We start from the raw sequence: 11,728 nt of genomic DNA, 5'->3' as shown, positions 1-11,728 counted from the left end.
CACGACCGTGTGCCGCGAAGGAGGGGTGGGGTTGACGCAACAAAGACGGACAGCTTTATCGATAGGGCAGCGTGGCTCTTCCTGAAAGCGGTTTTCTTCATGGAAAGCATTTTATAACGGAGGAAAATATATCAAAACAGGAACCAAAAAGGCTTCTAGAATATTCCCTTTAGATGTTCATTATAGACTTGCCCTTTTGAACAAGAATTTTTCAAATATGTGAAATAACTGATTATCTTGTTTCATCAGAAAAACAGGCTTAAAAATGGAACTTGCTTTTATCTTCCTTGACTTCTCCGCACAGTTTCCAAGAAAGCGCTGGCTTCAGATACTGGAATGGGTTCATCCAACTGAGGGCTGGGAAAGAACAATTAAAACTGAACAACTTGCTTTTTTCTCCCTTGATTTTTCTGAACAACCTCCATGGTAACCTTCGCCTCATACAGTGGAATGGGTTCATCCAAGCGAGGCCTGAGAAAGAATGAAATAGTTGAGCAGAGCACACAGGATGGTGGTGGACAACTGCTATACTTCCCTTGTATTATTTTAAATAATACAGACTTGTCCATTAGTATTTCCACCGTTAAGAGTGGTTAAATTTTGAAAGGAAAAACACCTACTGGCTGGATAGCTCGGTTGGTTAGAGCATTAGACTGAAGCACAGAAGTGGCTGGTTTGATCCCCCGTCAGAGCACATACAGGAACAGATTGATGTTCCTGTCTCTCTCTCTCTCTCTCTCCCTTCCTCTCTGGCTAAAATCAATCAATAAATAAAAAGAAACACCTCCCTGGCCGGTTGGCTCAGTGGTAGAGCGTCAGCCTGGTGTGCAGGAGTCCCGGGTTCGATTCCCGGCCAGGGCACACAGGAGAAGCAACCATCTGCTTCTCCACCCTTCCCCCTCTCCCTCCTCTCTGTCTCTCTCTTCTCCTCCCCCAGTCAAGGCTCCATTGGAGCAAAGTTGGCCCCGGCGCTGAGGATGGCTCTATGGTCTCTGCCTCAGGTGCTAGAATGGCTCTGGTTGCAACAGAGCAATGCCCCCTGGTGGGCATGCTGGGTGGATCCCGGTCGGGGGCATGCAGGAGTCTGTGTGACTACCTCCCCATTTCCAACTTCAGAAAAATACAAAAAAACCACACACACACACAAAAGAAACACCTACTTCACCCACTCCCTCCTTTTTGATAAACAGATCCCAAAATTGGACTTCCCTTCTTCTCCAGCTATAGGTGATTGGGGGTCGCTCTGGGAGGGGTGAAGAGGGATGGCATGGAATGGAATGAGGAAGACTCAGAATCCACTTCTATCAGGGAGAACACTTAACTGGTACATCACAAACTACACTTTAAGAAATATTAGGGAGCAGCTAGTTAAAATAATAAAATGTGCAGGTAACAGGTATGCTGTAAAAGCTGAAACAAAAATGAAAATGCCATCCTGGAGAATAGGAAAATATACAAAATAATTTGGTAATTCAGCATACCTGAAAACACCAGTTGACAACTTCTCCATCACATCTTTTAAGATACGTAGCTGGAAGGATCGTTAAGGTGGCAAAAAGAGGATTAATAAAACCAATCAGAAAATGCTAGACAGATTTTTTTTTTAGCACTCTCAGAAATTCAAATTTTCAGTTATAGAAATTCTGCAAACTGCCAAGTTTCTCTCTAAAAAAGGGGAATGGGAAACTGTCATGAGAGAGGTGATAACAATGGAGCCTAAACTTGTAAACGACAAGAGATGAAGAAGCAAGCCTAAGGCCTGTCCTTAGAACTAGCATTCGCCCAAATGGACTGGTAGTCCATTTCACTACTTATTCTACTTTTAGTTAAAAACAATTTTAGCACTACTTCTCTTACTTTGGGTGTACATTTATTTAATAAATGACTATAGACTCAAAATTTGTGTGTAGGACTCAATAAGCTGTGTCTGTGATATATGTCACTAAGAGAGAAAACTAAAATTTTACAGAACTGAGTCATTTAATTGAATGGAGAGTCTGTGTAATTGCGAGTACTGGGAACTATTTACGGCATACAAACACACAACCTGAAGAACTCTCTGTTAAATCACAAGCAGCAACTGGCTCACGTATGAACTGCTGAGGGGGACTGGCACAAGTGAGGACTAAAGTCTGATTCAAGACTTAAGAAAATGTAAATTAGAAAATATGAACATAAGGCATTTTAAATATTTTTTAAACGACCTAAAGAATAATGATATACTTATAGTGTAAATTCTCTTTTTCTGTTAATGAAATTGCCAATAGTATGTGTAAGGAAGAATATGTGTCGTGTATATTTCTGATTTTTGAAAATTTAACATTTCATTTAAACGTCATGTTTTAACATGGTCCATGGGTTTGTTAAATAATCATCTCTGGTGGGAAAAAGAAGGTGGCTGAGGGGCTTAAGTAATACAGGCAAAGCAGCCAGCCTATTTTCTGACATGTAAGATTCAAAACCTGTCACTTTTGTTTTAGATTTTTTTAAAAATTATTCATTTTAGAGAGAGGAGAAAGAGAGAGAGGTGGGGGAGAGGAGTGGGAAGCAACACAGAGTTGCTTCCCATATGTACCCTGACAAGACAAACCTGGGGCTCTGAGCTGGTGACCTCAGTATTCCAGGTGACGCTTTATCCACTGTACCACCACAGGTCAGGCACGGTTACTTTTAATACATGGTATTCTCTGGTGTTAATATATCACGGCATTTAAAAAAAATTTTTTTTAGCAAGAGACAGAAGGACAGATAGGGACAGACAGACAGGAAGGGAGAGGGATGAGAAGGATCAATTTTTCGTTGCGGCACCTTAGCTGTTCATTGCTTTCTCATATGTGCGGTGACTGGGGGGCTACAGCTGAACCAGTGACCCCTTGCTCAAGCTGGCAACCTTGGGCTTCAAGCCAGTGATCTTTGGGCTCAAGCCAGTGACCATGGAGTCATATCTATGATCCTACGCTCAAGCTGGTGAGCCACATTCAAGCTGGTGAGCCCACGCTGAAGCTGGTGAGCTCAGGGTTTTGAACCTGGGTCCTCCGTGTCCCAGGCCTACGCTCTATCCACTGCATCACCGCCTGGTCAGGCTACCATGGTATTCTTGATTATTATAATGTTATTGGACATTTAAGTTGCTTTAAGTTGAGATTCAAAAGACAATTCTTCTAGAAAGTTAAAAATTAAGTTTATTTCTAAATTTAATAGGAAAATAGTCAGAAACACTTCAATCCCATACACTTGCTACATTAAGGGGATTTTCTGGTTTTGAAATGTACTCCAAAACTCAACATACACAGTATTCTAATGAAACCCTAACAGAAGGCTCTGTGTCCTGTCGTTGCTCTTAGAGGAGACTGCCTTTTATATACATCACTCATATAACTGCACACTTAACCAAAGTAAAGTAAGAGACCCAGTGCAGACAAGTGTGAGGCTCATTTCACGCACAAATATATTCTATTAGGTTATAATAACTTAATTCTTTTATCCAATTTGTTAAAAATTTTACTAAGTGCTGCCACCTTTAGAACTGTCACCTTAGAAAAAATAGGTTTATTTGTAAGCTGACCTTGCTCTAAATAGGTTTGGACCTTTCTTTTTGAACTACTTTCATATTCTCAAGAAATGTTTTCATACTTTTACCAAAACTAGAATGATTTGGCCTCCTTTACCAGATTTGTCTCCGAATAACTTCCATTTAAAAAAATCAAACTCATCTTCACTTGATAAAGATTTCCTAGCATTATCTTAAAAATGCCCCACAAACTCTTTAGTTTAGATAAGTATCCTGAAAGGTTTTGCACAATGGCACCATCACAAGAGTAAGAAGGTAGTCTCTCAAGGGGATGTGTAATCTCTATAATGTCAGGTTAAAAACAGGACAAAATCTTCCATGTAACTTCCCATTCAGAAATGAGTGAGTCTGAGAATCTTGTACTGCCACTTGCTAGCTGAACCCCTGAGCATGTATTAACCTTTCCATGCTTAATTCTTATACCTCATAGGGTGGTTTTAATGTTTAAATAAATTAATACCTACCAAGCACTTGGAACATTGTTCGGCATGATCAATGAAAGCTGCCATTATTTATTATTACCATTACTAAAGAACTTCATGGTGAAAGCACAAGGTAAATTTCAAATCCAAAACTCAAGTCAGTAGAAAAAAAGGATATAAAGGTATTTTCCTTGTTGTACATTTGACAAATTCCAAACTTCATCGTTAAGGAAAGCCACTGTTGCTCCCTTGAGGAAAAGGCAGTGGCTATCTGGAGGGTCCAGCTTGGACAGAATACACGAAGACTGATCAGTATTGAGTTTAACAGCAGAAACACAACTGGTATCTTAAGCCAGAAAAGTGTCTACACAAATGAAATAATGCACACAAACAATCAGCACACAAACTTTAATAACAATATGTAAACCATGTTTTCTGTTGTATTTCATTGTCCAAAATGATAACCAGGTCAGATGCAGAATGCTGATAATGGAGTAGCAGTGTGTGTGTGTGTGTGTGTGTGTGTGTGTGTGAGAGAGAGAGAGAGACAGACAGACAGACAGACAGACAAAGACAGAGAGAGATTTCTGGCTGCAACTTACCAGTCATTTCATGAGGATGGAAAATCACGAAGACTGGTATATGAGAATTATGGTGTTTGCATATCAACAATGATTAAAAGATTTAATTTCAATTCTGTTAAGAAATGTAATTTTGGAAGACAGCATATATACACACACATACATATAGTATATTCCAATTTGCTAATTAGGAAATTGTGATAATTTTACATAGAAATATTTTGCTAAGTATATGTCAATGTTTGTTACTAAGAAAAAATCCCATTTGAAATATTATTAAATTCAGAAGTCACTACATCCAAAACTACTAAATTAAAATTAAACAAACTCCTCTAATAGGCACTATTTCAACATTTTGAGTAACAGGTAGCTAAAGTAAAAAAAAACCTACATTTCAAAAAAAAGTTATATATCTTTGAAAACGGTATAATTCATAATTTACACTAATTTAGCCACATCTTGCCTCAATAGACTTAGGCATTTTTCTTTGTTAACTGTATCCTTTCGATGGAATATTAACACTTGACTGTTTCTGAAAATACCTGCAAGTGTTCCTCTGTTGTCACCCAATGGCCTCCGACCCCAAGAAGTGTGAGGATCTCATGTTTATGCGGTAGTAGTTGTAATTTTTCAGCTGGTTCGTCATCTTTACTATATAGTTTCACTTACAAGGGAATAGTTTTAATAAAGAGAGAGAGAAGAAGTATATATTTTAGTCATCTGATGAACACTTGTTCTTCCAACAAGTTCTCTTTTTACTGTAGGAATGAGAAAGCATTTTTCTTAGAAAGAGTCAGCACAATGTATTTAGACATCTGAAAATACACTTTCTGCATTAACACTGTTCATAAAATTTACTCCAGATTTAATTATAAGTGAAATAACTAAAGATAAAAAGTTTGTTTTCATTTGAAAACCAGGCAAGGTAATAAGTCTGATAGTTTAATCAAAACATCAGTTGCTTCATACTTGGGGAGAAGTTGACTTCTGATTAAGGAAATCATAGACTCTAGATAATCACACTGTGACATAAGTATTGAAATGTCCACTTGAGCCCGACCAGGCGGTGGCGCAGTGGATAGAGCGTCAGACTGGGATGCAGAAGGACCCAAGTTTGAGACCCCGAGATTGCCAGCTTGAGTGTGGGCTCATCTGGTTTGAGCAAAAGCTCACCAGCTTGGACCCAAGGTCACTGGCTCGAGCAAGGGGTTACTCGGTCTGCTGAAGGCCCGTGGTTAAGGCACATATGAGAAAGCAATCAAGGAACAACTAAGATGTTACAACATGCAACGAAAAACTAATGATTGATGCTTCTCATTTCTTCGTTCCTGTCTGTCCCTGTCTATTCCTCTCTCTGACTCTCTCTCTGTCTCTGTAAAAAAAAAAAAAAGTCCACTTGAAAGTCAATGAAGTAGATATTCACTTCAACTGAAAGATTTTTGTGAGTTAGTTTCAAATCTTGAAAATATTGGTATCAAAGCAACACATGTGATGGTCACTCATGCTGTATTTATCTATGATTCTGATGACAGAATAAATTCTACTAACCAAGTATAAATCGAGTGCTTTTGCAGGCCTGTGAAACCTATCTTTTAGGTGAGATGGCACAACCGAAGTGCGTACAAATTAGGTGTAAAATAGATCTTTGTTTAGTTACAAAAGTTCAAGGAAGATGAAAACAACAAAATTATGTGTGTTTTCCAAATAGAGACTGCAGAAGTCAACAACCCAATAGAGGGCAAAATTGACTATATAAGCATCTGGCTGAGATTTGAACTAATGTGTATCATGTGGGAACCATGGAAGAGATCATGTTTATGGATGCTTGCTGGGATACTTAAATTCTAATGCCTATACTTTAAAATGTTTATTTTATTGATTTTAGGGAGAAGCAAGGAGAGAGAGAGAGAGAGACAGGAACATTATTAATCTGTTCCTATTTGTGCTCTGGGGATTGAAATAACAACTAACCTATGTACTTTGGGATGATGTTCTAAGCAACTGAGCTACCCACCAGGGCAATGCCTGTATGTACTTTAAAAAGCAAGCATGTGCCAGACCTGTAGTGGTGCAGTGGATAAAGCATCAACTTAGAATGCTTAGGTCACTGGTTCGAATCCCTTGGGCCTGCCTGGTCAGGGCACTTATAGGAAGCTACTATGAGTTGATGGTTCTGCTTCTCCCCCCCTTTTTTCTCCCTCACTTTCACTCTCTCTCTCTCCCTCTCTCTAAAAATCAATAAATAAAACCTAAAAAAAAGCAAGCATGTTCTCAATTCCAGACAAAATTTACAATGCGAATAAAATGAAGATATGCCAATTTAAATATAGACGTAAACTTCCAAAATTAAACATCAATAACATCAATTTAATACATATGTTAAAAATTATTTCCTGGAGACACACATATTATAATATAAATTTTTTCCCTAAAATTCTGCCATCACACTAAAATTACACAGACTACTGATTTAGTCAAGTACCTACCTCCAGCATCTAGAACAATATCTACTCCCAGGCCACCTGTTTCTTCTAAACAGCTTTCAACAACATGGGCTTTCCCATTAGACACATCAATAACTCGGGCTGTAAGGGACAGAAAGGCAACTGTACAGTTCTCTATGAGATCAACACAAACAAATCAGAGGAAAAGAAAGAGCAAATAAACATACATCCTCCAAAATGAATTAAGTGGATCAGACGATTACTAAATCCAAATTAAACTTTCCTCATCTAACCCAACATTGGCAAGGATCAATTTAAATGAAGGGACCAGTATATTCAATAAAATAAAATATAAGCACTTTGTGGATAATACGTTCCAAGGCTCATCTATTTATATACAAGACTGTTCTCTACAACTAAGAATATATTGCCAGGACTGAGAATTAGAAACCACAGAGGTACATATCCATTATAACATGGACTGAAAGATTAAGTTATTTTTAAAGTATGTTCAGATTTAATAAAGAGCTAAAAAGTATAAACATATACTTTGTGCGATGTGAGACTTCTCTATGAGAGGCTGTGTTATCCCTTCTCAGTCATAATCCTCCACACCTCCCCTACCTGCTCCCCAAAACAAAGAAAAATCTTGAAGGTAAGGGAAAAACATAATTTTTTTTTTGTTTTTGTATTTTTCTGAAGCTGGAAACGGGGAGAGACAGTCAGACAGACTCCCGCATGTGCCCGACCGGGATCCACCTGGCACGCCCACCAGGGGGCGACGCTCTGCCCCTCCGGGGTGTTGCTCTGTCTCGACCAGAGCCACTCTAGCGCCTGGGGCAGAGGCCAAGGAGCCATCCCCAGCGCCCGGGCCATCTTTGCTCCAATGGAGCCTCACTGCGGGCGGGGAAGAGAGAGACAGAGAGGAAGGGGGGGGGGAGGGGTGGAGAAGCAGATGGGTGCTTCTCCTGTGTGCCCTGGCTGGGAATCGAACCCGGGACTTCCGCACGCCAGGCCGACTAAGCCAACCGGCCAGGGCCCATAATTGTTTTTAGTATAGTTAAACTAATTTTAACTGGTTAAAGTATTACATTAATAGAACAAGCCAAGGATAGAATTAAAATAAAGCTCTCAGAATTGGAACTGGCAAATGAAGATACATTTATGTGTCATTTCTGTGTCTTCTAACACTTCCTCCTTCAGGACGGTTCCTCTCATAGCTGCTTGGGCTTGTGGTGTAGTCCTGTAGTGATCTAAGATCTGGGGGACAGAGATGGGTGGTGAGGACACAGGAAAGGAGACTGGAAGCCACTAGGGAGGGCAGGATTAACTAGTAAATCCTCCACTTTAATAATACCATTCATGTTTTTTTTTCCTTTCTATTTTTCAATCTCTTCTTTTTCCTTTTTTTCTTATTTTCCTCCTCCTCCAGCACTGCCTTAACCTTCCTTCCACATTTTTTTTTTAGCTTAAATAGGGGAAATTTAATTCCTTATAGTCCCAGAGGCTGGAAGCTCATTAGCGCGTCAGCATGGTCGAGCTCTTGGGAGGCCTCTCCTCCTGGCTTGCAGGTGGTGTCTTCTTCCTGTGTCCTCACACAACCTCTCCTTGGTAAGTACTCATGAAGAAAGGAAAAAAGCTCCTTCCATTTCTTGATTATCTGTCAGAGATGCAATGTAACAATGGAAACAATGTGGGCTTTAATGCTGACCAGCCCAGGCTGGTCACACCCCACTCCACCCCTCCTTGTTGTGTATCCTGGACAAGCTGGTTAAATCCTCTGAGATGCTGTTTCCCAGGTAGCACAGGGTTGTTGACGACTTGCAGTGAGATCATCTGTATGAACACTCAACAAACACTGCTTTCATCCTCTTTTCTTGTCATTTGTGAAACTCTTAAGTTATTCTATAACGCCAATCTATTAAATTCCATTTCCATCCTTCTCCTTTGCTTTTTCAGTATCTATTTTCTTTCTCCACTTGTTGCTGTTTTGATATGCTCCATCTTTCCAAGGGCTCCTGAGCCTACACCATGTCCTGTCCATCACAAACTGCATCTGACTGTGTTTCTGTGTAAGTGGCTCATCTCTCTTCCCAGCATATCATGGAAAACAGACAACATTAGAGGCACATCACTGGGTAAAACAGGTAGAGAAACATACAAAGTGATGCAAAAGTATTTCGATTTATTGACTAAAACTAAAGAGGCACCAGGTATTTCTAAATGGTTTCAAATGTCACCTGATTCAAACTTGGCTAAGTTAATAACAATGGGGCAAAGAAGAAAAAGGGTTTTAAAATGTAGGTTTAAAAAACAAAATAATTAACTACAACTATCACTTAAGTAAACTTAGATAGCACAGATACTAAGTGCATTTAAACAATTTTTATTTATTGATTGATTTAGCAAGAGAGGGAGGGAGGGAGAGAGAGAGAGAGGAACATTAATCTGTTCCTGTATGTGTCCTAACCAGAGATCGAACCAATAACCTATGTGCTTTGGGATGATGTTCTAATCAACCGAGCTATCCGACCAGGGCTGTGCTTTGTTCTATTAGCATAATTTTTAAGGTGCTACTCCTTCAACAATTTGTTTTAGAGTCTGTGTGGAATAATACTCACCTATAGAAGGCCTGAGTCTTTCAAGGTACTGCTTGTCTTCCAGGCTGTGTGCTGTTGATATCACTTTGGCTCCTCTGTGGTGGGCCAGCTGAATAGCTATTGTGCCAAGTGCCTGTGTATAAAAATACACAGTAGGTTTGTAGACATAGGTCAGAGACCACATCTAATTTATTTTATAGGTTGTTTAATAAAGTACAATATATTAATGCTACTTCAACATATTTTTATGTGTCATCTGATAGAAAAAGAAAAAAAGTGCAGGCAAGCTTAGTAGCACAAAACATTTGATTGACTTTCTTCCTCAGAAAGAGTGGTGCGAAGCTGCACAGGCCACATGCTCTCATCCAGTCTGACCAGAACACATAATTTCAGGGATGAAAGAATGGCCTTGGAACGAGAAAAATGGGCCTTTAATGGCCTTGCCACCATAAAGACCTAAGCTAATTCCACAACACATATGCAAGTCCAGTGTCTACTCTCAGAACATCAAAGCACTTCAAAAGCTCCATCCTTCCTCATCCTGACCTATCAGGTATGTTCAGGAAACACTACTATTCTGATGTTGGACATCAGGTTGAAGCCAGTGCTGAAGACACGTCTGCCTTTCTCCAAAGACATGCAGGGAAAGCATGTTCATCAATAGCCAGAAAGAATAAAACCATGAATTCACCTCAGGTTTTATAACATCTTTAGATGATAATATATTTTTATGTATTTGCTTTTAGTCTCAAACTAATATTATTTCTTAAATGTTTATTTTATTGATTTTAGAGAGGAAGGGAGAGAGTGAGAGAGACAGGAACATCAATTTCCTCTTGTATGTGTTTTGACCGGGGATTGAATCAGCTACCTCTGTGCTTTGGGATGATGCTCTAACCAACTGAGCTATCCAGTCAGGACAAATTATCTGATATTTAAATGAGCACATTTTTGATCTTGTGCGATCCAAGATCAAAATACATGCAACACCATACTAACATAAGTGTAAATGTGATGGATATGATATGAAAATTGTAGGGAGTTCTAGGGTATGGCTTCAAAGACTTTATGAGCTATTTCAAGTTTTGTGTAATAAGAATGAAAAAATTGTTTGCCTTTTCAATGTACTAGCAGATTCAAAATAAGAAACTAAACATACTGAGTCTAACTTTTATTTCTTAGTGATAAAAGCTTCTTATTTTAACAAAATAGGAGTTTGGTGAAACAAAAGTCAGTGATTAGCTACTGGCAAGGACTTATATTAGTAAATGGATGGCCCATTCCCTAAGTTTACTGTGTTTTGGTCAGTTCCTGAACAAAACAATTACCACCTACACTTGCTCCATCCATGATCAGCACCGACTTCCCCGGAGAGAGATGAGAAAGGTAATGAAGAGCGGTATAGGCTCTCACTCCGTCCCGAACGGTTCCAGCGGCTTCTGCCCATGTAACTTTTTCTGGCTTGTGAACTATCAGAGAGAACAGGAGACCATCCATTAGCAAGTCCTGTTGGTCTGGCATCCTGGACCTGCCCATTCCCTCCATCCACCTCCTACCATAGCCCAGTCCCAGAATCTTTTCCTACGACAGGGTTCCTTGCCTCCCTTCTTGCCCGTTCATATGCCACTCACCCCAACAGCCTCGTCTCTCCCACCACAGGTCACCACTATTCATTTTTTTAAAATCAAGATAGAACTGACATCAGAGGTCACTGCCATTCTAACTTAATATTTATTTGGTACAGGTTAGTACCAAATATTCATTCCTAAAAAATATAACTTAGTTTGGCCTGTTTTTGAACTTTATCTGAATGAAATCACACCCAAATGCGTTCTTTTCTGCCTGCTTTTTATGCTCCACATTGTTTTGAGACACACCCTTTTCACACATGTGGTGCTTTCATTGTTGTTGTTTTTCAGCATTCCATTCTGTGAAAATGCCTTCATTTGGTGATCTAGTCTCCAGATGAGGAACATCTGCGTGGTTTCTGATTTTGGGCAGTTATAAACAATGCTGCTAAGAATGCTCTTGTAGAAAAGAGTGTTACGTGGTGCACAAATTTTCTCTAGGATATTAACTTAGGGATGGAAACCTCAGGTCCTAGGGTATT

At 39.5% G+C, this 11,728-nt stretch overlaps 1 protein-coding gene across 5 annotated transcripts in view; it reads right to left on the bottom strand.

Annotated features, from left to right (window-relative positions):
• Positions 1-220: 220 nt before the first annotated feature.
• Positions 221-11,728, bottom strand: part of CRYZL1 (crystallin zeta like 1) — a 44,478-nt gene continuing 32,970 nt past the window's right edge. For 4 of the 5 annotated variants that reach the window (XM_066370300.1, XM_066370299.1, XM_066370301.1 and 1 more), the window contains 7 exons: positions 10,954-11,087; positions 9,640-9,751; positions 7,061-7,159; positions 5,117-5,238; positions 4,172-4,277; positions 1,482-1,527; positions 221-471 (listed from right to left, as the gene is read on the bottom strand). In XM_066370300.1, the coding sequence (XP_066226397.1) occupies positions 372-471; positions 1,482-1,527; positions 4,172-4,277; positions 5,117-5,238; positions 7,061-7,159; positions 9,640-9,751; positions 10,954-11,087 (719 nt within the window). In that variant the 3' untranslated portion in view covers positions 221-371. Of the gene's footprint in view, positions 472-1,481; positions 1,532-4,171; positions 4,278-5,116; positions 5,239-7,060; positions 7,160-9,639; positions 9,752-10,953; positions 11,088-11,728 lie in introns of all 5 variants that reach the window. The other variant, XM_066370302.1, reaches the window with a different exon arrangement.

This window comes from Saccopteryx leptura, chromosome 2 (genome assembly GCF_036850995.1).
Source record: "Saccopteryx leptura isolate mSacLep1 chromosome 2, mSacLep1_pri_phased_curated, whole genome shotgun sequence".
Classification (NCBI taxonomy): domain Eukaryota; kingdom Metazoa; phylum Chordata; class Mammalia; order Chiroptera; family Emballonuridae; genus Saccopteryx; species Saccopteryx leptura.
This window is presented reverse-complemented; position numbering and strand designations above follow the sequence as displayed.